The sequence below is a fragment of the Hemicordylus capensis genome, chromosome 2, assembly GCF_027244095.1.
Source record: "Hemicordylus capensis ecotype Gifberg chromosome 2, rHemCap1.1.pri, whole genome shotgun sequence".
NCBI classification, from domain to species: Eukaryota; Metazoa; Chordata; class Lepidosauria; order Squamata; family Cordylidae; genus Hemicordylus; species Hemicordylus capensis.
The window spans coordinates 328,768,308-328,792,249 of NC_069658.1; the positions used below are offsets into that span (position 1 = coordinate 328,768,308).

A 23,942-nucleotide genomic window follows, 5' to 3' on the forward strand; every position below is an offset into this window, starting at 1 on the left:
GCTGGGCGGGCGGGCGGCCGGCCGGGCCAACGAACGAGCGAAGTCCCGTTTTTGCTCGCCTTGGAAGCGGGGCGGGATTTGTTCTGGAAGCCTCACCGCCGGGCAAGGAAGGCTCTTGGCTCGGGCTTGTAGCGCCCTGGAGCAAAAGCTGCGGAATCCTTTGCTTGCTTTACTGGGAATTAGTCCTCTCGAGCCAATCTTGGACCTCACTTCCAAGTAAAAGTGCAGTTAACCTCACTCCTAATACATTTTCGGTTGCCTACTTTTCATTGTCAATTGGCATCTTGCCAATGTCTCCTTTGCAGAGAAAAATGCCCTATATACTTGGAAGATTGTGGACGGGTTACACACAGTGTTCCCTCTCACAGGGATTCCCAGATGTTGTTGACTACAATCCCCAGAATCCCCAGCTGCAGTGGCTTTTGCTTGGGGATTATGGGAGTTGTAGTCAACAACATCTGTTAGAGGGAACAGTGAAGGGGGGACCTTGAAAGACTAAGGCAACATCTTGTGAGGGGGCCAGGAGCTCTCATAAGGCCTTTGTGCTCGTGCTGAGCTCTTTAAAACCTGACAGGGAAGTGCTGCTGACAAGATAGGAGAGGTCAGTGAAGAAGGCTGGAGCTCCCAGGGAGGAATCCAGCCAGACGAACCGGACTCAGAAGAGGAGGACTGTAGCGTAGTGGTGCTTTGCATCTACTTTGCATGCGGAAGGTTCCAGGTTCAGTCCCTGGCCTCTCAAAGTATGGCTGGGAAAAACCCATCTGAAACCCTGGAGGGCTGCAACCAGTCAGTGTAGAAGATAATACTGAGCTAGACAGACCAATGGTTGGACTCACTGTAAGGCAGCTTCCTATGTAATCAGTCTAGGAGAACATCTATTATTGTTTTTATTTAACATATTTTTATACCGCCCAAAACTTATGTCTCTGGGTGATTTACAACAAATGTGATGCACCTTTACAACAAATGGTGATGCACAACCGTCTCCACTCCTAGACTGAGGCACAGGGAGGCTAGGGTGTGAGCCAGAGAAGAGGCTACAGAGTGTGTGGATACCAACAGCCACACCACCCTGAAAGAACCTGATCCCATCTGATCTCAGAAGATCTCAGAAATAAAGCAGGGAGGGGCCTGGTTAGTACTTGGGTGGGAGACTGCTTGGGAATACTGGGTACTGTCTGTATACTTTGAGCAGGAGAGCTGCTCTTGTGCTAGCAAGCATGAATTTTCCCCTTTGCTAAGCATGGTCCACCTTGGTTTGATTTGGATAGGTGACTACATATAAGCACTGTAGGACGGGGCCATAGCTCAGCAGAAGAGCATCTGTATGGTTGCATGCAGAAGGTCCCAGGTCCAATCCTTGGCATAGGAAGGGCTGGGAGAGACTCCTGCCTGAAACCTTGGAGAAGCTGTTGCCAGTCAGTGTCAACACTATTGAGCTAGATGGAACAATGGTCTGACTTGGTATCAGGCAGGTTCCTATGTGCCTGCTACATCCACTAATTCTAATTTTGTGCGCACTTTTTCTTGTATGTGTTTGTTTAGTACATTTATATACCACCCCATACAAAAAAGTCCCTGGGCAGTTCACATTTTTCTTTAAAATGTATTCAGGTTACATTAATCACATGTGCTGAAAATGCGCAAATGAGCTGGTGGCTTACCATCTCTTATCCATTACCAGCTTGGTCTGTGGGAAATTGCCTATATCTGTCTGCACTAGATTATTATGGTAGTGCCTTTTGCCATTCATATTTATCTGTTCTTGTAAATAAGGCATTTTAAAAACAAGTTAAGCTTCTGTTTCATTTCTCTTGATGCCACATTATTTGTGAAATCTAATTCCTTCTTCAGTCAACCTCTTGTTTTTGTTCCCCCCCTCCCCCAGATTACTGGAATAAAATACATCAGAGCCCATTGCCATGACTTCAAAACGAAAATTGGCCAAGTCTGGTGTCAGTAGAGAAAATCTGTTACAAGAGTTACCAAGTATGTAAAGCAAGAGCCTTTTCTGTCACTTGAAATACCTTTGGTCAAGGAAAGCATGCAGGGAAGTTACTGCTGTCTCCAACAGTGCCCAGGGCAAGAACAAGAGCCTGTAGAGAGCTGTTGTCTGTGGTTGTTCCCAGAACTGGAAAATCATTTTTTCATGGTTATAAATGCTGGATAGTGAAAATGGCTGAGGACTCAAAGAGAACATTTCTAAAGGAGTAATTTTACAGCATAAATATTAAATACAATTCCTCAAGCTTGGTAATATTTATTTAATGACATCCATGGGGGGATGGGACAGAATTTATCCAGTGATTTATATACAAATCCACATATATACTCACCATGGTGAGTGTCCTACTATTTGCTTCTCCACCTGAACTTGCACCCGAGAGGGGGTCATGTACACAGTTACTCTTCTCTTTGAAGATGCTCCAAGCATCTTGGGAGCACCGTGTGACATGAACAAGCTCCAGCCCTTCTCTTGAGCTTAGAACTATAGAGGGGTGGGGATTATCTTCCCAGCAGTCCTGTTGTGCCTCAGTGGCACACAGAGGGCTTCAGAAACACAGTGCACCTGCAGGCGTGATCTATCACACCTTTTGCACCTCAAGAGGAGGGCTGGGGGCTCATCTGTATTACCTTCACTTCCAAGCATTTCAGAATTGCAGTACAACTGTAAGAACAATCCCCTTCCCCCACTTCCTGGTTTGACTGTAATGTCCATGTTACATTGCACTTCCAAGGTTTGAGAGAGCTTTAGTGGGGGTGATTCATGCTACTCTCCCTCGGTTTGGAGGCACCAGTGTTGCACTGTACTTTGGAAGTGCTCTTAACACCAGAGATGGTTGGTGTCTGCCAGACTTGAAGTTGGAGATGAGGGCAGAGAATTGTCCCTGACTTCACACCAAGCACCAGCAGTGTTCCCTCTATTTTTTTTCCCATCGGTGCACCAAATGAATTTTGTTCTGGGCGGCAGTATCAAGACAGTTTGTGCGCATGTGTATGCAGAATGAGGCCTTCCTGATTCAACCTGAGCAGCATCTAAAATTAGCTGAGATAATTTTAATTAACTGAGATAATGCACACAATTTGTGTGCATGTACACACCTTAGAGGGGACACTGAGTATCAGTGAAGTGCAGTGTGAGATCATGGACGAAACCCCATCCTTCCCCTGCTGGGTCAGCCAAAATTTATGGAACCCTGATTTTCAAGTTAGAGTCATTGTTGATGGACCCTGAGAGAATCAAACAGTTTAGTACAGAATAGTAGACACAGTCCAGCTAAAAGTGTAAGTGCTTTTAAGCCTCATTGATACCAGTAGGAAAATTTAAGCATGTGTTTAACCCTCCTTAGTTTGTGGATTAAGTCCAGTGGTTTTAAGTATTAGGATTGCAATCAACAAGCCATTTACTCATGTAAATGCTTTGTAGATTGTAACCTTTTTCCTTTGTGGTGTTTGCTACTGATCACTCTCAGAGATTGTCTTCGAATATATAGTCAATTTCATTTTCCAAGTATCTCAGATGTTGACAGAATTTATTTTACTTTTTGATTCAGTGATTTGTTCATTGTTTAACTTAATAAATGTTTTCTGCTTCTGCCATTGTGCTGTTATGTTGTTTCTCAAATAATATATATATTTTAAAAATCAGTTATTTGTTGTAAGAAACATTGCTTGCATGTGTGGTGTTCATTTCTCTTATCCTAGTAACTTTTCTGTTTTAGAAACTAAGAAACCTCGGATATCTGGTAAGAAAAATACCATCCCCCAAGAAGGAGTTATAGAGAACAACAGTGTTTTTGGGCAACTCCTCAAGACAGCAGGGATCACACTGAAAGCTGGAGAAAGACAGAATGAAATAGGTATGGGCAGTCTCTTACTATATTTTTCAGTAGTAGATTTCAGTTATGCCAAAAGGACATGTAAATTGCAGGTAGATATTTTCAAGTCTGATCATGTTTCTTTAACCATTAATAAGTTTGATCATACTTCTTTAACCATTGATCATACCACTTTAACTATTAACTATTTAACCCTGCTCGCATCTGTCAACAGTTCTAGAGAGATGTTTAGTTTATTCCTGATTATTCAAGTTTCACTAGAAGTTGTATTAGAATGTGTTCAGGCCAGCACTTTTATTTCTTCAATCTGCTGCTCATGTTCATGCAAGGAGAGGAAATGCTCTGAATGTCAAATTTTGATCTGTCACCATTTTTGTTTCTCTCTTGGTTTGTGTCCCTCAGTAAAGAACTCTCTTTTGACACAATTGGTTTAGACAGGACCTCTTCCTTGTTATTATCTTATCCTTCCTTTTTCATTATTTGTGCCTTTTCCTTGTGGCAGCTTCAGAGTGTTGGGCATGCCAAGGTTTGGCTCTCTTGACAATTGACACTTTCTCCTTAGCTGTGGATGGAGCCATTTTCCAGAAGAAGCTGCAGCAGGCCTTGAAGAGGCACCCTTCTTATCCACAGGTAGGTAACTGACATCTCCCTGCTGAGATACGATCCTCCCCATCTCTGGCAATTTTCAGAAAACACCTGAAAACACATCTCTTCAACCAGGCTTTCTCAGCTTTTAAAAACTTGTTTTTAAATTGTTTTGATTATTTAATTGTTGTTTTATGATGTTTTTAATTGTTGTTTTATGCTTTATAATTTTTGTTTATTATTAATTGATTTTAATGGTGTTTTAATGTAAACCGCCCTGAGCCTTTTGGAAGGGCGGTATAAAAGTTTTAATAATAAATAAATAAAAATAAATAAGTGACTCTGCAGCTGGATGGACGTACACTGATTCTAGCTACAAAAACTAAGAGCTCTGAGAACAATTCCCACTTGTAGAATCCACTGTAGATGGGGAGGAGCTCACCAAGCTACTCCTCCTCCCACTTCATGTGAAGTTCGTCACCTAATATTTTAAATATATTAATTACAATTAATAAAGAGTAGAACATGAATGGAAAATAGACTTTTGTTCTTCTGAGAGTTCAGTACTTCAGTAGTCAAGAAGAGCAGGTATCATGCAGAGTTATTCCCGCTCTGCCTCATCTGCACATTGGTGTACTCAAAATGGACACTTCAGGATTATTGCTTTGTCTTAATTTTCTTTTCTCCCCCCGCCCCCGCGCAGATTGTTGAGGAATTAATCAGTGGCTTGGAATCCCACATTGAAAACAGAGATCAGTTCAGGAATTGTCTTCTGCCTTGCATACCCTCACAGAGTCAGGAAACAAGGTCATTGAAAAAGCTTCTTTGTTTTCCCCCTCCAAATGTTTATCTGTTTGAAAGTTTCGTTTGTTTCTGTGACAATGTAGGAAATAACCGCTACACCTCTCTCCCCAACCTGCTTCTGGGGGATTTTAAAAAAAATGGTGGTGGTGGTGGTGGTGTGTGTGTTTTGAAACAGTTCTGCTGTAAGCCAATGTATCATGTAGAGGTCAATTCAAGGGGTTCTCAGGTTTAAACTGATCTCTAGCTATCACATTTGTATTAGGGGTGTGCAATTCGGGTTTTCGGGTGATTCGGCTCCAAACCCCCTGAAATTGGGGTGGTAGCCTCCACCCATTAGGCACTACCACCCCACCCCACTATTCTGCCCCAGGCCCCACTTTCTGCCCCAATCTGCCCCAAAGACATGAAAATTTCAGAAATTTACCAAAAATCAGCCCTTTGCCCAATCCCCCTGAAATTGGGGTGGTAGCCTGCACCCATTAGGCACTACCACCCCACCCCACTCCTTTTGCCCAGATCCCATGCTATGTCCCCGAACTGCCCCAAAGTCACTAAAACTTTAAAAATTCACCAAAAATCAACCATGAACCGAATCACCCGAATTTTTTGGGTCCGAAATTCGGGTGATTCGGCTCGTGCCCGAAAAATATCGGGGGACATCGGGGGTGATCCGGTTCGGCCCCGAATCACCCGAAATTGTTCGTTTCGGGCACAGATCGTTCTGTGCCCGAAATTTTTTGCACATCCCTAATTTGTATCCCTTTATCTAAAAAGCTGTGAAGGCAGTGTACATGGGGCTGCCCCATCGCAGACAATGTTGGTTTAAATTCAAACACTCTAGTGTTTTTTTGGGTTTTTTTTGCCTGCAACCTTGGATTATACAACATAAATATGGTCTTGAAATGATGTCTACAGTGATAATAGCAATGGGTCTTTCTTTGTTACAGTAATGCAGTTTATTCATATTGTGAAAGCCTCATTAAGCTCCTCCTTGGAGTTGAGATGTTACAGGTAAGCTCACTTTACCATGTAGTCATGCCAACTGTCTTTTGTTGATCTAGTGTTGAGAAATTCTCTGCCATGGGATGTGGTGACAACCAACAACCTGGATGGCTTTAAGAGGGGTTTGGATAACTTCATGGAGGAGAGGTCTATTGACAGCTACTAGTCAGAGGTCTGTAGGCCACCTCCAGCCTCGGGGGCGGGATGCCTCTGGGTACCAGTTGCGGGGGTGTAACAGCAGGAAAGAGGGTATGCCCTCAACTCCTGCCTGTGGCTTCCAGCAGCATCTGGTGGGCCACTGTGCGAAACGGGATGCTGAACTAGATGGGCCTTGGGCCTGATCCAGCAGGGCTGTTCTTATGTTCTTATAAATGTGGAAGATAGAGCCAGTGATAAGCAAGTGTATAGATAGGCAAAGGGCTGGAGCAGGAATCCACAAATTCTGGCTTTGCCTACTAAAGGTAAAGTGTAATGTTGAGTCGGTGTCAACTCCTGGCAATCACAGAGCCCTGTGGTTGTCTTTGGTAGAATACAGGAGGGGTTTACCGTTGCCATCTCCCGAGCAGTATGAGATGATGCCTTTCAGCATCCTATATTGCTGCTGCCCGATATAAGTGTTTCCCATAATCTGGGAAACATACCAGCGGGGATTTGAACTGGCAACCTCTGGCTTGCTAGTCAAGTCATTTCCACGCTGTGCCATTAGGTTAACTAGACATTATTCTCAGCCATTGCTGACCTCTTCCCTCTCCCGTCCTCTGACATGCACAGAGAACTTGGAGGAGGACTGGGATTGTGCCTCAGGTTGTCTCCTTGAGGTTGTCCCTCCTTGAAAAGGAAAGGAGGGAGTACAAATCCCTCCCCTCTTCTTCTCCTACTTCTCCTGTGTGAAATGAAAGACCACCCCTCCCCCTCTGAATTCAGGGGTGTAAATTCTCTAGGAATTACCTTTATAGTTGGACAAAAGGGAAAGACATTTTGAGATGATTCCAAAATCATGGACTATACAACCATGTGTCTTAAATTATCTTTTGTTACATTGGCTGGGTTCAGACAGAATACAAAACTATGATTTGTGCTAATCATATTTAAGAATTCAAATTATGGCTTGAGCTCCCAGATGTACAACACACAGACTATGATCTAGCACTGCTTGTTTGCTTTTATTTCTCATTTGTTCGGGATTCAGTTTCTTAAGTTCACTCCCATTGTCTTGGGACAGCAGCCTCTTAATGCAGAGCAATGGCTCTAACTGTGATTTATCTATGGTTTGTGAATTCAGACATAAGGCAGAACCAGTCCTCACTTTACTGTGGTTTGCAAACCAACTTGAAATTGGCTGCATTCAGACGTAATGGCTAACTGCAGTTAATCATGACTGAGGTTGTAACTCTGTTATTCCCTAATGTGCAGCCCGAAAGCTATCTGTGGTTTGCCTTTGCCAAACTCCTATTGGAACCTTCGGTTATCTCTAAGGTCTGCCACCAACAACTGAAGTTTTGCTGCCGAGGTGGTACTTCTGACCGCTGATGCAACTATAATCGCAGTTTCATGCCGATTTTCAAACCACAATCATAGAGGTGGTGGCGTAGACCTGCCTGAGAACATTGCTGCTCCATGCTTTCAGCACTTCTCTCTGGAAGCTTCTCAGAAAATCAGCCACACCGCTCCTGTCAGCTATGTGGCTATGGAGTTGCCAGGCTACAGGGAGGCCACCACGCCCCATCTCGGACTGGCCAGGGTATCCCAGAGCTGTTTTCCTGATCCTGGGGACAGCGGTCAAGGTGCCGCGGAATCATGCCCCCTGCCTGTTTGCCCACACCTGTGCACAGGTGCGGCCCCTGCAGTCCACCCCGCTGCCATGGGACTGGGGGAGAAGAGGAAAGTGCCCTCTCGCGTGATTCCCCACACCCACTTATCTGCATGTGGTGCACAGATGGTGCGGACCTGGGATTTTTAAATTTTTGCAAATGTACAGTCCAGTTGGCACACCCCATGGCTGCATACATGGCCAGGCTTTGGCACATGGGGTGTCAAGGCCTCCTCTGTGGCGCGTGCTAGGCTTCAGAGGGTTTCAGGGAGAGGAAGGTAGTGGAGAATCATTTCTATTTTTTAACAAAGAGAGTTGGGGCGCCGACTAAGTGGGGCCCCCTTGGATTCCCTGATGGTGGCTTGACTCATGAGCTCAGGTGGAGAATTGTCTTTTTACGGGCAAAACCAGTCTACATCCCCAGTAGACTGGCCCTGTCATGAGACTGCTTGCCTACCCGGCAGCAAGCTATCGGACAGAAGGAACGTGCTTGGAGTGCCTGGACTGCTTTGCTGGGCTCACGCCTTGCAACATCTTCCCAAATTATGGTAGGACAGACCCTCCCAACATTCTTTGCCCTCCCCCATCTGCATATCTCATTCTAGCAAATGTAGATTTTCCCCTCCTGAAAAGAAAGCAGAATTCCAATACACACACACATGCCCCCAAACCACCGGGGAATTCATGCTTGTGTGGTGCTTTCAGGGGGGCAGGGCTACTTGCATGGGGCTGCGGTGCCATGGCTGGCAGAAGCGCTGGCATTGCAGGGCATTTAAAAGGCTTTCAATTCTCTTTCCCCACCAAGGGCGGGCTCCAGAAATTCTTAGTAAGCCCCTTCAAGATCATGACCGAGCTGCTGATGCGGTGATGCTTTGCCCACAGTCAGGCTGTGGAGTTGGCCGGGATCTGGCTGCGCTTTGGTGAATGCTGCGCAATCTGGAGTTTCTAATTGAAATCCCAGCCACCTTTAACTGCAGTTAGCCGTTACATCTGAATCCAGTCATTGTGCCCTCAAATTGTGGTTTGTCAACTCCCAAATAAACGATGGTTTGTTGACTGGTGTGGATTCAGACATACAAACTAACCATAGTTAAATGAAATAACCCATGGATCCACATTAGTCATCCTAGGCTTCCGAATATTCATAATTCTAGGAGAGTTGCAAACAAATTCATTCATCCAAATTATACAAAACTTCTAAAAACTGTTCTAAAGCCCTTTTCAGACAATATACCCCCCCACCTCTGCATCCACATGAGAGGGAAGCAGGAGCATGCTAGCTAGCTTCAGCCCTCACTGCTAACCATACTCCTTGATGGCTGCATTCTGGGTTTTTCTGAAAAGGAGAAGAAATGCATGTTGGGTAGGTTATTCTACACATTTTGGAAGCTTAGATGCTCAGGGTTCCAAATTGTATGGAGGAGCCCTCCCTGCATTTAGCTCTGTTCTTTTCAGGAAAAAAAATGTGCAGTCACAGGTGGCTGGTAGTGAGCGTGTTGGGGCATGGTAAGTTGCTGTGGTCCTCCTTCCCTCACATGTTCACTGGGGGAATCCTATCATTTGAAAAGGGCTCAAATGTTTGGCTTTTAGTCCTCTGAAAAAAAGGAATATTAGGGCTGCCTTCATGATTGGAAGCTGTGTGCACTTCCAATATTTGATCATGTGTTAGATAAAAGCAAGGTTGGAGGCAGAGAGCTTGCTCATCTGTCAAGCCCCAACTGGGTAGGACAAGCATGTCCTACCCAGATTCCGTACCCAGCTTTGCAATGAGTTAGGAGGAAGAAGCCTCTTATTCAGCTGCGGCTTGACAGATGAGCAAGCTCCCTGCCTCCGACCTTGTTTTTAACTCACACATGATCAAATATCAAGAGGGTACCCATCTTCAGAACTAGGGTAGGGGGTTTCTCCTACCCTAATAATCATCATGAGAATAGCGTTAATGTGTCTTTTGTCCTGTGGATATCACAATGTCTACAAGTATTTAGCACGCTGAGGAAATTTTCATGCGGTACATCTCCTTTTAGGGGGTCAATGGGGTTTGGATCTATAATGTGTTCTACACAATGTGCTACTTCATTGCAAATGCAACTTTCTGATCACAAGTTGACCTTTTCTTTTTTGAAGCCTGCTGTTGTAAGATTGTTGTTTGAAAAATTTCCTGAATTTTTTCACCAAAGGTAAGTGAAAACCTTAGTATTTCACCAAAAGTAAGTGCTCTGCTACTTCAACTTGAAACATTGGCGTCTCTGCATTTACTAGGTGTTTCTTTGGATCATAATTGCATTTTGTAATTCCAAAACCTGGATCCCATTGACATGCATGAAATAAAAAGCAAAGGAGTAGTATAAATACTCTGTCCAAGGTCCTGGACTGTAATCTGAGTACAGAAGATTGATCTTCAGGATACTGCTGTATGCCTTTGTTTGCAGTACATGGCAGAATGATTACATAAATGGCAGCATGAATAAACAGATTATATTGAGCGGTTGCCTGCCTGTTTGTGCTGGGACTGGCTTTGCATGGTACAAGACCTGGAGTGTAGCACAGTCTTCAGTTACGTTTCCTGAAGGGGCTCGTTCACAGTCTGGCATGGCATCTTTATTTCCAACAGAAACTGTTAATGAAGTGGCTCTTGATAAATCAGATTTTGGAATATTTCTAGAGAGAGATTATCAGAGACGTATATAACTGCACCTGACTTCAGTAAGATATCTTTCTCAATACTAAAAAGGAATTACGGCTATGCCTGATCTATTTCTCTCCCCCCACCCCATCCCTTTTGTCGTTTTGATGTCTCAGTGTGGGCAGTGATGGGCTCAGCTTGCCTCGGCTCATTATCAATCAGTTAAAATGGCTTGACAGGATAGTTGACAGCAAGGTAAGTACTACTTATGCAATCAGTGGCCTGTCTCTTCCCCTCATTTAACATTCAGCTTGCATTGGCAATGTGCTAGGTTGGTAGGTGCTATTTCCTACAGCATATTACTTGTGGAGTTGCACAGAATAGGGCCACCTTATTTATGTATTTATTTTTCGATGTGAACCGCTTTTGAGAATTTTGTTTAAGAGTGGTATATAAATATTTGTTGTAGTAGTAGTACTTGTATTACTGAGGAGGAAGCAGTACCACTTTCTGTTTGATTTAGAGTATGAAGTTTAATTCTACCCATTAAATGATGTGCAATGCATTTGTAATGGTCTAATCAATGCACATGGATTTTTTTCCTATTGCAGGCACACTTTAGTCTGGTTGAGGATGTTCTTCATGCTTACACATGTTTCTGCCAGAATCCCTACACATAGCCTCTAAGTTCAGCCATTTGGTTCTGCTTTCCCATGTCCAACCTTCCCAAGCCTTCATAGAGGAAACTAATGAAAATCTTAGCATAATGAAATAGTTTCTAGCTGTTATATATTATAAGGCTCAAAAATAAGGTTTGCCAGACATGGTGGTAGTAGATCAAATAGGTGGTAGATCAAATAGGCCCTGTTAGACATGATGCTAACCCGTGAGTTATTACTACATGAATAAGTCTTGGAAAGATACAGGCTTCTATGCTCCCTCTCATCTCTTGTGTGCAAGAGGAGTGTCAAAGCTCTCACTTTCACCTAGAATAAACCACAGTTCCATGTTACATATGAACTTGGGGAACTGTGGCTTGTTCTAATTACAATTAGTTAACAAACCAGAGTATCAAACCACAGTTTGATCCTAATTTGTTTTAACAAAGTATAGTTAGAACAAACCATAGCTCCCTGAGTTCATATTTAATGGAAGAAATAGCAAACACTTTCACTCATTGTCTCATGTCCAAGAGAGGAGAAAGGGAGAAGCATGGAAGTCTGAAGCTCTCCGAGGCTTATTTGCATAGTGCTACACCATGGTTCAGGAATCGCCTCAAGTGGCGCAGCGGGGAAATGCTTGACTAATAAGCAGAAGGTTGCCGGTTCAAATTCCCTCCAGTATGTTTCCCAGACTATGGGAAACACCTATATCAGGTAGCAGTGATATAGGAAGATGCTACAAGGCATAATCTCATACTGCACGGAAGGAGGCAATGGTAAACTCCTCTTGTATTCTGCCAAAGAAAACCACAGGGCTCTGTGGGTGTCAGGAGTTGAAATCGACTTGATGGCACACTTTACCTTTAACCTTACACCATGGTTCACAATGCATCTGAACTTGGCCATAATGAACCCATTCATAAGGTCTGGTCACCGCCTAATTGCTACAATAATCACAAACTGTGATGGAAAAACAGTAGTGTGAAATAGCTCTGAGGAGTTGCTGCTGCTGTAACAGGAGAATTGAAGCCAATTCAGATATCAAGAAAAGCATGTGCCATAGTCCTGGAAGGTCTGTACAGCTTCAGACTGCAAGTGGAAGGTTACATATTTGAATGCTTCTCCACACCAAAAGCTCCTAGCAGCAGAATGCTAGCAAAGGGAAAAGTTGTTCACATTACTTCTACTCTAGAGAAACGTCAACTGCTAACCTGCACAAGAATCCTGCCAAGAACTATTGAAAAGATCCCACAACCCTTGTTTTTTATCCTTCTTTCAAAGCAAATGTTGATTGGAAAACTATGATAAAATGTATCAGTCCTGAGCAAAAAGTGATAGGTTAAGTTATAATATTAAATACATGAATGAATATTGCTATGATTAAAGAGAACGCTTGCAGGAGAGTTCAACATGTACTGAAATGCATTTTAGGCACTTGAGAAAGTGAGTTCCAGTCCACAAAAGCTTTTATCACAATATCTTTCTTAGCCTTTAAAGTGCCACTAGTCTCATTTTTACTACAGTAACACTATTATTCCTCTGGAAAGTACTGAATTTCTCTATCAAAGGGACAGCCTTTGATAGTTTTACTTGTCTGAAGTGTGGGCCTTAAATACAAAATACAGAGATGCTGTGATGTGACCCAAGCTATCAATGCTTCTTATTCGTGCTCTCTGTGCATCACACATGAGATCGTCCTCTTTGTCTCAAGAGGCCAGGGGGCGCATTGAAGACTTACCATTTGATGGTGAGGTGATGGCGGCAATACATCCAATGATACTCTTGAAAGATTTCAAAAGTTGTGCACCACAGCTCGGTCTTTTGAACTCTTTCAAGAGTATCATCAGTTGTATTGGCAAACAAGGCCTCACCATCAAATGGTAAGTCTTCAATGCGCCCCCTAGCCTCTTGAGACAACAAGGATGACCTCATGTGTGAATGCACCGAAGACCACTCAAAGAACTACAGTTACAGGTGAGTAACCTGCCTTTAGTATATTAGACGTGCTACAGAAATACCATATTTACCTGAATATGAGATGACTGAATTTAAGGCGAGCACTATATTTACCCAAAAGGAAGAGGACTCTGAATTTAAGATCACCCCCTGATTTCTGACATTAAAGAACCTGGGGGGAAAACCTAGTCTTGGATTCTGGTAAATACAGTATTAAATGGGGACAGGAGTGTCATCTCATGAGTCAAGGCTAACGCGGACAAAGTTTAGCTTCCATCTCTAGCCTGGATTCACTGATGTGCTCAAGAGAAGTCACTTCCTTTTAGGCTCAGTTTCCCCATTTGTAAAGTAGGGTGTTTGCAGTATTGTGGGGACAAATGAGAAACATTTCAAAATGTGTGTATGCGACTAATACTATATATAAACAATATATTTATAATTAATTAAGAAGGATATTGTAGAACTAGAAAAGGTGCAGAAGAGAGCAACCAAAATGATCAGGGGCCTGGAGCACTTTCCTTATGCGGCAAGGCTACGACATCTGGGGCTCTTTACTTTGGAAAAGAGGCAACTAAGGGGAGACATGATCAAAGTGTATAAAATTATGCATGGAGTGGAGAGAGTGGACAGAGAGAAATTTCTCTCTCTCTCACACACAACACTAGAACCAGGGGTCTCCTCATGAAACTGAAGGTTTGGAAATTTAGGACCGACAAGTGGAAGTACTTTTTCACACAGCGCATAATTAATCTATGGAATTCCTTACCATGGGATGGATGGCTTTAAAAGGGGCTTAGACAGATTCATGGTGGACAGGTCTATCAATGGCTACTAGTCTGGTGGCTGTGAGCCATCTCCAGCCTCAGAGGCACGATGCCTCTTAATACCAGTTGCAGGGGAGCAACAGCAGGAGAGCGGGCATGCACGTAACTCTTGCCTGTGGGCTCCCCAGAGGCATCTGGTGGGCCACTGTGTGAAACAGGAGGCTGGACTAGATGGGCCTTATGCCTGTTCCTTGTGCCTGTTCTTATGTTCTAATTATTGGCTTAGATTCCATCCATTATGTGGATGTAGTGTAGGTTTCTCTGTAGACATTGGCTGACAGACTACATTACTCCTGAATAGTCCTATTGGAATTAAGTGTTCCCTTAGAGTATGTCCTGAGTACTGTTCAGTAAGTTAGTCTGTATGTCAGTACTACGTTTAAGATATGTCCAGCACTTGTACAATGAGTGTACAGTGTGCACAGGTACAGTTATTCACATGTTATGTCGAACACAGGTAAAGGTGGACTTCTCTATATGCGGTTCCACTATTTGCAGTTTTATGTATCCACGGTCCACAAATAACCATCCTACCTTGACGTTCATGGGTATACAAAGGGTTAATACCTGCATATCCACAGTTGCTCCATCTTAGTTAAAGGTTCCATTTTGCAGTTCTTCTGTAAAAACAAACAAACCACACACACACACCCCCCACAACTTTTTGAGGAAAATCTCTGATTTATATATATTTATAATTAATTAAGAAGGATATTGTAGAACTAGAAAAGGTGCAGAAGAGAGCAACCAAAATGATCAGGGGCCTGGAGCACTTTCCTTATGCGGCAAGGCTACGACATCTGGGGCTCTTTACTTTGGAAAAGAGGCAACTAAGGGGAGACATGATCAAAGTGTATAAAATTATGCATGGAGTGGAGAGAGTGGACAGAGAGAAATTTCTCTCTCTCTCACACACAACACTAGAACCAGGGGTCTCCTCATGAAACTGAAGGTTTGGAAATTTAGGACCGACAAGTGGAAGTACTTTTTCACACAGCGCATAATTAATCTATGGAATTCCTTACCATGGGATGGATGGCTTTAAAAGGGGCTTAGACAGATTCATGGTGGACAGGTCTATCAATGGCTACTAGTCTGGTGGCTGTGAGCCATCTCCAGCCTCAGAGGCACGATGCCTCTTAATACCAGTTGCAGGGGAGCAACAGCAGGAGAGCGGGCATGCACGTAACTCTTGCCTGTGGGCTCCCCAGAGGCATCTGGTGGGCCACTGTGTGAAACAGGAGGCTGGACTAGATGGGCCTTATGCCTGTTCCTTGTGCCTGTTCTTATGTTCTAATTATTGGCTTAGATTCCATCCATTATGTGGATGTAGTGTAGGTTTCTCTGTAGACATTGGCTGACAGACTACATTACTCCTGAATAGTCCTATTGGAATTAAGTGTTCCCTTAGAGTATGTCCTGAGTACTGTTCAGTAAGTTAGTCTGTATGTCAGTACTACGTTTAAGATATGTCCAGCACTTGTACAATGAGTGTACAGTGTGCACAGGTACAGTTATTCACATGTTATGTCGAACACAGGTAAAGGTGGACTTCTCTATATGCGGTTCCACTATTTGCAGTTTTATGTATCCACGGTCCACAAATAACCATCCTACCTTGACGTTCATGGGTATACAAAGGGTTAATACCTGCATATCCACAGTTGCTCCATCTTAGTTAAAGGTTCCATTTTGCAGTTCTTCTGTAAAAACAAACAAACCACACACACACACACCCCACAACTTTTTGAGGAAAATCTCTGAAATTGGGGGTTTGGGGGGGTGTTGCTGGACAATTTGAGACCTGCAGAACATGATATGGCAATTTCCCCCCTTCTATTACTGCTTTTTTTTTTTTTTTTTGGCTGTTTTTGTGCCCTTTTTTACCCTGCAGGAACCTAATCCCCATAGGACTCAATGGCCCATTATCTGCAGTTTCATTATCCACAGTAAACTGTGGGAATGGAACCCCCGTGGATAACTAGGTATACCTGTACAGCACTATACTTCCTATTTGTACTATGCATTTGAGGCCTTAACTAGATTCACTTTTAAATTAAATGCAGGTACGGTCATTCACACAAATGCATGTACCTGTGTATAGACATCTGTACATACAACATGTCTGAATAGGACTTCAGTGTCAAGGAAATCTGCTTTTCCTTTGCTCTCAGTCAGTTCACTGTGTTCCAATGCTTCTGTCACCTGCAGGATCTTGTCTTGACAATCATGCAGATGATTTCTGTTTCTCCTCTGCCAATCCAACATGACATTATCACAAGCTTGCCAGAAATCCTGGAAGATTCCCAGCACAGTGAAGTTGCCAGAGAACTTAGGTATGGTTTATTCTGACCTTTTCTGCCTCTTACTCTCCATATAATTTTGTGTTAGCTGGTGCTGGTACCCTAGTTAAAGATACCATTTTGCATGGATAGTGATAAAGTGAAGAGGCTATATGGTTTTATGTTGGTTCCCCCTCACCCCTATCCCCATATTATACCATAAGGCTATGTTGCTTCTCTTCTAAAAAACAACAACAACCATTTAAAAAAATTTAAGCATATTTTGCTGTGACTTTCAAGATGTTGCATCCTCACTCAAGAGACTGCCTTGCTCAGTTCATGCTTTAAAGGAACTTCAGATTTACATGCGGTGTTAGTAACTAAAGACCTTTAAGCTTGGAGTGGCAAGGGGTTGTCCAGAAATTCAGATGAGTTCTATCTGCTTTCTCCAGTATCATTTGGTATACAAAAGAAATCTGGCGCATAATCTTTGAGGTCCTTACTACTAGGTTTACAGCATGGGCTTCACTTGATGCTTCTACTGCCTCTGCTTTTCTGGTTCTGCATACAATGGGAAGATTTCAAACAAATATACCTTAAATGTTAGTGTGGTTTGAAGAAAAAATGTAGTGCTGGGTAATGTAGCATAGTGATTAAGAACATGAGCTTTGTGTTTCCAGCTCAAACCTTGACTCAGCTGTGAAAAAAATTGGATGTCTGTATGTAAGCAATTGTCTCCAAATCTTAGTTACACCCCATTTGGAATGTGGGGATGATAATATTGGATGACCACAAAATTTAAAGGGTTTTTGTTTTAACAAACCCAATTGATCCTGATGCATATTAGCTAGGCATCCTTCAGGGGAATAAGTGACTGTACCCTTAGGCAGACTCATGTGTGTTCATAGAGGGGTTTTTTAATCTATCACAACTATATTGGATGTCACTGTATGACTAATTTAAGCATTATGGCTTCAGTGTAGAGGTTTCTGAAAAGCATGCAAGCGATTCACAAGGTGGGCTGAAGGTTTAAAATGCTCTTACTATGCGTGCACAGTGTCCCCTTTCAAGTGTGACTGCTGCCTGAAATATAGATTCTCGGTTGCTGAGGCCAGGGACATCTCATGGGTTATCCTCTCTCAAGAGCTCCAGGCAGGACAGAAAGTAAATAGTTAAAAACCTAAGCCACACCCACTAGAGCAGGGTTTCTCAACGTGTGGGTCCCCAGATGTTATTGGACTTCAGCTCCCATAATCCCCTGCCCCAGTGGCCTTTGGTTGGGAATTATGGGAGTTGAAGTCCAATTACATCTGGGGACCCACACGTTGAGAATCCCTGCACTAGAGCCTGAGGGGGATAACCCCGCCCCAGTTCTTTCTGTCCTCAGCAAGTTCCATGGCAGCGTTTTTCTAGCTCTCTCTATTTTCTCCTGATATTACTTCTCTAATTGACTTCCTAACTACAGTATTCCATTCTCCAAATCCTTTTTTCTGTCCCTGATCTTTATTACTTGCTATTACCTGAAAAGAAAAGAAAGAAAACCACCCTTCTTTCATCTGTTTCTTTCCCCCCACTTCTCTTCCCTCCATCTCCTCTTTCCTCTCCGTTGCTTGGTTACATGGGGCTGCAGCATTGAAATTGCCTCCTGTTCTGCTGAAGAAGAGCACCTAACCAAAATGCATTGAGATCAGTTGACCTGGCTTAATAAACCTTTTGAATTTTGCTGCTATCCATGATTTGAGGTACCGCCTTCTTTTATGTAGATAATAGTAGTGGCCCATCTTGTAGTAAGGACTACTGAAATGATCTCTGCAATGTATCCTGAACACTTGAAATCCTGTTTTTTGCTAACAGTGAACACCGATCAGCTGTGTGTGATTAGAAACACAAAGGGCAGTTTCTGGCCCATCCAATTTTCACTGTGTAGCTCTTGTGAAAAAAGGTCATCTGGGACAATTATCTAACAATATATGAAAGTGTCTTGGAGCACATGGATTTTGAATAGAATATAGCTTACTGCCATTTTAGAATGTTGCAAGATCTTAAAATAAAGCGTATTTGCTTCTCTTGTGTTTTAGTTCATTGTTAAAAGAAAAGACGGAGCTGACTGTTCCAATCCTGGATGCCCTTTCTAGTCTGAATCTTGATGTGGGGCTTCTGTCTGAGGTAGGGAGTCCTGTCTTAAATGGATGGGCTCACATGGAAGGTATCAAAGGCTGCTCAAAGTCATGGCATAACTGAGCCCAAGTACTTTTTACATGGATATATTTATTTATTCATTCATTTGATTTATATACCGCCCTTCCAAAAATGGCTCAGGGCTATATGTACAGGCATTGAAAGGAAGCAAGAAGAAATTGTCCCAGCTGGAAACAGCACCTTCTCAGATCAGCTGAGAACTCCCTCTTAACTTATTCATCCTCCCACCAGATTTGGTCGCAAGGATACATTGACAGGCAGTCTGTGACTGCCCCATAGCTACAGAATTTTCTCCTCCTTGGAGAGAAGCCTGTGTCTGAGCATTTTCAAAAAGTGCTGGCAACTTCTAAGTTGTGGGGTGGTGGCCAGGTTTTGGAGTCCAGGAGTTTTAAAATTTTAGCATATATTGTTTTTAGCCTGATCATATTCATATTCACTATAGCCTACGTAGCACGAGGCAACAAGAAGTATAAACCCATCTAAGTCAGTGCTATGTCTCTTCCTGTGTTTGTGGCTGAACAGTCTGCTGCTCTTCCCCCTAGGTGCGTCAGTCTGTCATGATCACAGTGCCTGCTGTAAAAGTGGAAGATTTACCTGTAGTCGTTAAATTTATCCTCCGTTCTATCAAGGCCATGGATGCAGTAGAGGTAAAGCTCTATTCTTGAAGTTGGAGACTGAATGATGTGTTGACTTTTGGAATGCAGAGACAGCCAGACATATGTTTTATTTCAACAAAGTTAGGCCCGTCACAGAAGGCCTGTCACTAATTGGGCAAAGTTATTTTTGCGTAGATTGAACTTATTGGAAAGTTAAAGAAAATAAATGTATGTAATAGAATTATTTATTAATGTGCTTGCAAAAAGGAGCTGAAAGAATAGTTTGAAATTTGTAGGATTTATTTATTTATTTAAAATATTTCTATACCGCCTAACACTTGTGTCTCTGGGCACTTTACAATTCAACTTCAAACATTATTCAATTGATTGAACAATAACTATATATAGTAAAAGTGAATCTGAGAAAGATCTGCTTTTCTTTTGCATTATGTCATTTTGGAATTATTGTTCTGATTACTGAGTGTTAAAAATCTGTTGAGAACAATAACAGTTAAAATATGATGATTTTATTCACTATTCTAAAACAATACAAAGAAACCTTTAAATCTTTCTGTGAACATATTCCGGTGTAAAAAGTAGTGCATTCAGCTAATTTAAGTGGCAAAAGAGTTCATCCAAATTCTCTGCTGCTGCAATCCAAGGGCGTCTCTTGAGTGTTTGTCCATGTGACTCACTAAGGCAGGACTATGTAAATTAGTCAGAGTGTTTAATAGCTGGATAAGCATGACCCCACCCAGTTCTTTTAGTCCTGCATGGCTCCAAGGCAGTTCTTTTTTCAGATCCACGTTAGAGTGCCGAAGGGGAAGTTCCAGACAGGCCTCCCCAAGGCCATTCAGGCAGCCGGCAAGCCGTTTCTGAGCGAGGCCATGAAGCCGAGCCTGCCAAGCGGAAGGGGAGAGCTCAAAGTGAAGTGCACCTCCCACTCAACAGCTGATGGGCAGTGCTCCGGAGCTCCTGCCTGCTCAGTCGGGCGTTTCTTTCAGTGGGGGAGGTGAGCCAGGCCCTGAATTCGCTCCCTCCCACCGCCTGCTCCCCGGGCCAAGTGCTCTTCAGAAAGAAAGTGCCGCTGCTCTTGCCCGCTCCCTGAAGCACGCAGCTGCTGGGCCCGACTTCTTGCCAGCTTTGACAAACCTAAAATTACACAAGGCACAGGCATTTATATGTGGTTCCACCCTAGATGTTATTAGATTTGCATCAAGGGCAGGAGCTGCTTCAGTACTGGGCTGCCAGAACCTGTGGTTAAAATATTGGCAGGTGGATGCGACCTCTAAGGCCAATCTTACTGCCGTGCCTTACTTTTGATGGGAAAAGTTTTTTGGGGATGCAGCCTTAAAGAATCTCCTTGTGGAATCTAAAGATAAGAAAAAGGCGATGCCCTCCTCAACATGTAAACAAGACTGCCCACAGGGTAGGTGTTTTTTCCAACACTTTCACTTCTTTCGCTCCTCTTTCACTGGCAGAGATAGAGGCTTCAGGTTCTGACGACCCTTCTGGGGCAGATCCAGGGCCTCCAGACAGGGGTTTTGGAACAGGGCAGCCTTCGCAGCCCAAAATAAACAAGCCAAACAACAATCCTGACTCAGGCAGAGTACCCCTGGGTGGTCACCTCTCTTCTCACATACCTGGGAGGGCACCACCTCAGACCACTGGGTACTCAAAGTCATCAAGAGTGGTTACAACATGGAACTAACCACAAGTCCTCCTTGCTGCTTCTTTCCCACACCAACCTCCCGCCTGCCCCCCATACACAAGGGTCTCAAGGAGGTGATCCAGAACCACCTATCAATCGGGGCGATAGAACTTGTGCCAGCGGATCAGCATGGAGCAGGAATATACTCCATCATCCTCACATTGCCCCAAAAGGACATCTCCCTGCGGACGGTTCTGGACCTAAAGTGGTTAGAGTGTTGGATTAGGATCGGGAAGATAGGAGTTCAAATCCCCATTCAGCCATGAAACTCATGGGGTGACTCTGGGCCAGTACCTCTCAGCCTAACCTACTTCACAGGGCTGTTGTGAGTATAAACATAACCATGTACACCACTCTGAGCTCCTTGGAGGAAAAGCGGGATATAAATGTTGGGGGGGGGGGGAATTGGATGTGCAAAGATGCCTAAAGGCATACATAAAACACACAAAGCACTTTCGGACTACAGAGTCATTGTTCATATCCTTTTTTCCTTGGAACATGGGCCAGGCCATTACCCCCACCACATTAGCTCGGTGGCTCAAGCCCTGCCATATGAAACACAGAACCTTAGGCCCCCCACTAAAGTGCTTGCCCATTCGACCAGGGCAGCAGCCACCACTTCAGCTGCGTTCTCCACGAACACTGCAGCCCAAGACGATTGCAGAGCAGCTACCTGGAGGGCTCCCTGTACTTATACCAGGCACTATACATTGGATTCCTTCGCCTCTGCTTAAGCAGCACTTGGGAGGCGGGTTCTCCAACAGGTCCTTCCTCCGGAGTAGGTGGGGGTGCTCCCCCACTAGTAGGGCTGAGGGCTGCGGTACATCCCTACTCAAGAGACTCCCTTGGATTGAAGCAGCAGAGAATGGAGCATTGGTTCACTTACCATGAAGGCTTCTCCTTGCTGTTGCATCCAAGGGCTTCTCAAACCGCTCTTTAGCACCTGTGCCTTCTCCGTGGAGATCCAAGGGGATTAAATTAGCTGCCTGGAGAACAAAGAACTTACTATTCATTATCCCTTTGGTTTTTTCCTCTGGTCACAATTGCATTTTTCCTAGTCTTTTCCTGCAGAATATTTAGTTGGATTTTTTCTTTTCTCGAGTTTGGATATTTTTATTGTTTTTAAACTTTGTCCACTACCTGTTTTTTATTCTTCAAAGTACTCTTGGCTATCTTGGCCTAAAAGTGTGGTGGGGTCATGCTCATCTAGCTATTAAACACTCTGGCTAATTTACATAGTCCTGCCTTAGTGAGTCACGTGGACAAACATAATACACTCAAGAGATGTCCTTGGATGCAGCAGCAAGAAGAATCCTACAGGGGAAGTGAACCAATGCTCCAATTTGGTATGTGTAGGTCATTGGGAAGTATGACTTTATTTCTCACGAACAAGTTCTTCAAAATATACAACAGAGTGAACAGATGGTCCATCACACTCTTCTGAAATGCTTGACATAGCCATGTGTTCTGGTCTGCTTGCCTTAAATATCCTTTTCTCTATCCTAGTCAGGTAAGAGTCATTCTGACTGAAGAAGAACGTTCACCCTTAAAGCAAGTGTTTTGTAATAGCTGAAGCAGCCTGCAGTTAGCCTAATAAACCACCTGGTTAGCACACTGCAGTAGGGGAAACTGAAGGATGCACTTACTGCAGACAAAGGATTCAGGCCAGGCAAAGTTCTCAAACAACTCTCGAAGGAACCACCTCATCCCACCCACTTAGTCTTCATGAAGTTCTCTATTCCAAAAAGCATGATACTGTACTATTAAGATTTTTTTAAAAACCCTATTTAAAGCAAGCAATCTGGTATGTGATCCATTGAATCCATTAGAATGGGTTCTGCGCCTGCGCAGATGCCTCTCGGTGTTGAGTTCCACAGCTCCTTTTCGGCACCTGCGCCCCGCCCCATGTGACCACATGGCTATTTAAGGCGGGAGGAAGCGCAGGCACCTCAGTTCCTTTGCGACTGCCGTAGAGATCACTTGGTTTCTGCGGCTCCTTCATGTTGGTTCCTTGGCTATTTTCTACTTCTACTAATTCTGACTACGGACTGTTTACTGACTATTCTTTGGCTGCTGATTTGGATTATTTGCTTTCGGTTTTGACTCGGACTGTTCCTGTTTCTGCCTCTGTTAAATCCTCCTCAACTTGATGAACGATCAGACTGATTTCCTGGCTGTATTGACCTCGACAGTGAGTACTATGGATGCCACGAAAGGGAAGAAAACCTTTAAACGCTGCACTAAATGCAACGCAAAATTGCCCTCACAAGACCGCCACAACGTGTTTGCTTTGTCTGGGCGAGGCCCACGTTACTTCGGCTTGTAAGATTTGTCAATCTTTCTCTAAACAAACTAGAAGAAATCGGGAACTCTGTTTATGGGTTTCCATTTATGATGATGTTTTGGCAGCGCCTTCCTCAAAATCTCCTCAGGCGCATGGCTCGAAGGACCTGGGTTCAGCCCAGTTTAAAACTTCGACGGCCACCATGAAGGCCCCTAAGACCTCGAAGAGGCCAGGTGAAAAGATGGCGCCTACTGGCGGTCCCGCCAAAAAATCATGGGCACGGACTCAGTCAGAATCGACTCCGTTGCCGAGATTGGCACAGGACGTCATCTTCATCTCAACATCGAAAGCGCCGCCGCCCAAAAAGGCAACTCAAAAGCCATCGACTCTGACACGCCGATCGGTGTTGACAACTGTGCTGGAGGGAAGCGCTTCGACATCGAACATGCCGGCAGCGACAACTTCAACGTTGGTGCAGGCATCACGCTCAGCATCGATGGTGTCGATGGAGACACTGAAGGGAGCTCTGACAGAACAACAAGCGACATCGACCTCGATCACGACATCAACGCTCTTGATACCGACCACTAGAGATCTAGTGCCTGCACCGACTCCTATCCGTTCCCCCTTGACATCGAAGGATGACAATCAATCCTCCTTGTTGAACACTCCAACTAACATTACCACAGTGACACCAAGGTTCCATGCTCCTATGACTTTTACGCTGGAGGGAGCTAATATTGAGGAGACTGAGGCTCCGCCTTT

The 23,942-nt window shown here is 43.9% G+C and overlaps 1 protein-coding gene and 1 pseudogene across 2 annotated transcripts in view; both read left to right on the forward strand.

Moving 5' to 3' along the window:
* FANCD2 (FA complementation group D2) overlaps positions 1 to 23,942 on the forward strand; it is a 93,330-nt gene that overhangs the window by 158 nt on the left and 69,230 nt on the right. The window contains exons 1-11 of one of the 2 annotated variants that reach the window (XM_053296093.1): positions 10 to 216; positions 1,889 to 1,989; positions 3,723 to 3,860; positions 4,402 to 4,469; positions 5,128 to 5,231; positions 6,176 to 6,239; positions 10,165 to 10,217; positions 10,840 to 10,918; positions 16,317 to 16,441; positions 18,466 to 18,553; positions 19,129 to 19,233. In XM_053296093.1, the coding sequence (XP_053152068.1) occupies positions 1,923 to 1,989; positions 3,723 to 3,860; positions 4,402 to 4,469; positions 5,128 to 5,231; positions 6,176 to 6,239; positions 10,165 to 10,217; positions 10,840 to 10,918; positions 16,317 to 16,441; positions 18,466 to 18,553; positions 19,129 to 19,233 (891 nt within the window). In that variant the 5' untranslated portion in view covers positions 10 to 216; positions 1,889 to 1,922. Of the gene's footprint in view, positions 1 to 9; positions 217 to 1,888; positions 1,990 to 3,722; positions 3,861 to 4,401; positions 4,470 to 5,127; positions 5,232 to 6,175; positions 6,240 to 10,164; positions 10,218 to 10,839; positions 10,919 to 16,316; positions 16,442 to 18,465; positions 18,554 to 19,128; positions 19,234 to 23,942 lie in introns of those variants that run through there. The other variant, XM_053296092.1, reaches the window with a different exon arrangement.
* Positions 1,055 to 1,183, forward strand: LOC128348373 (uncharacterized; annotated as a pseudogene).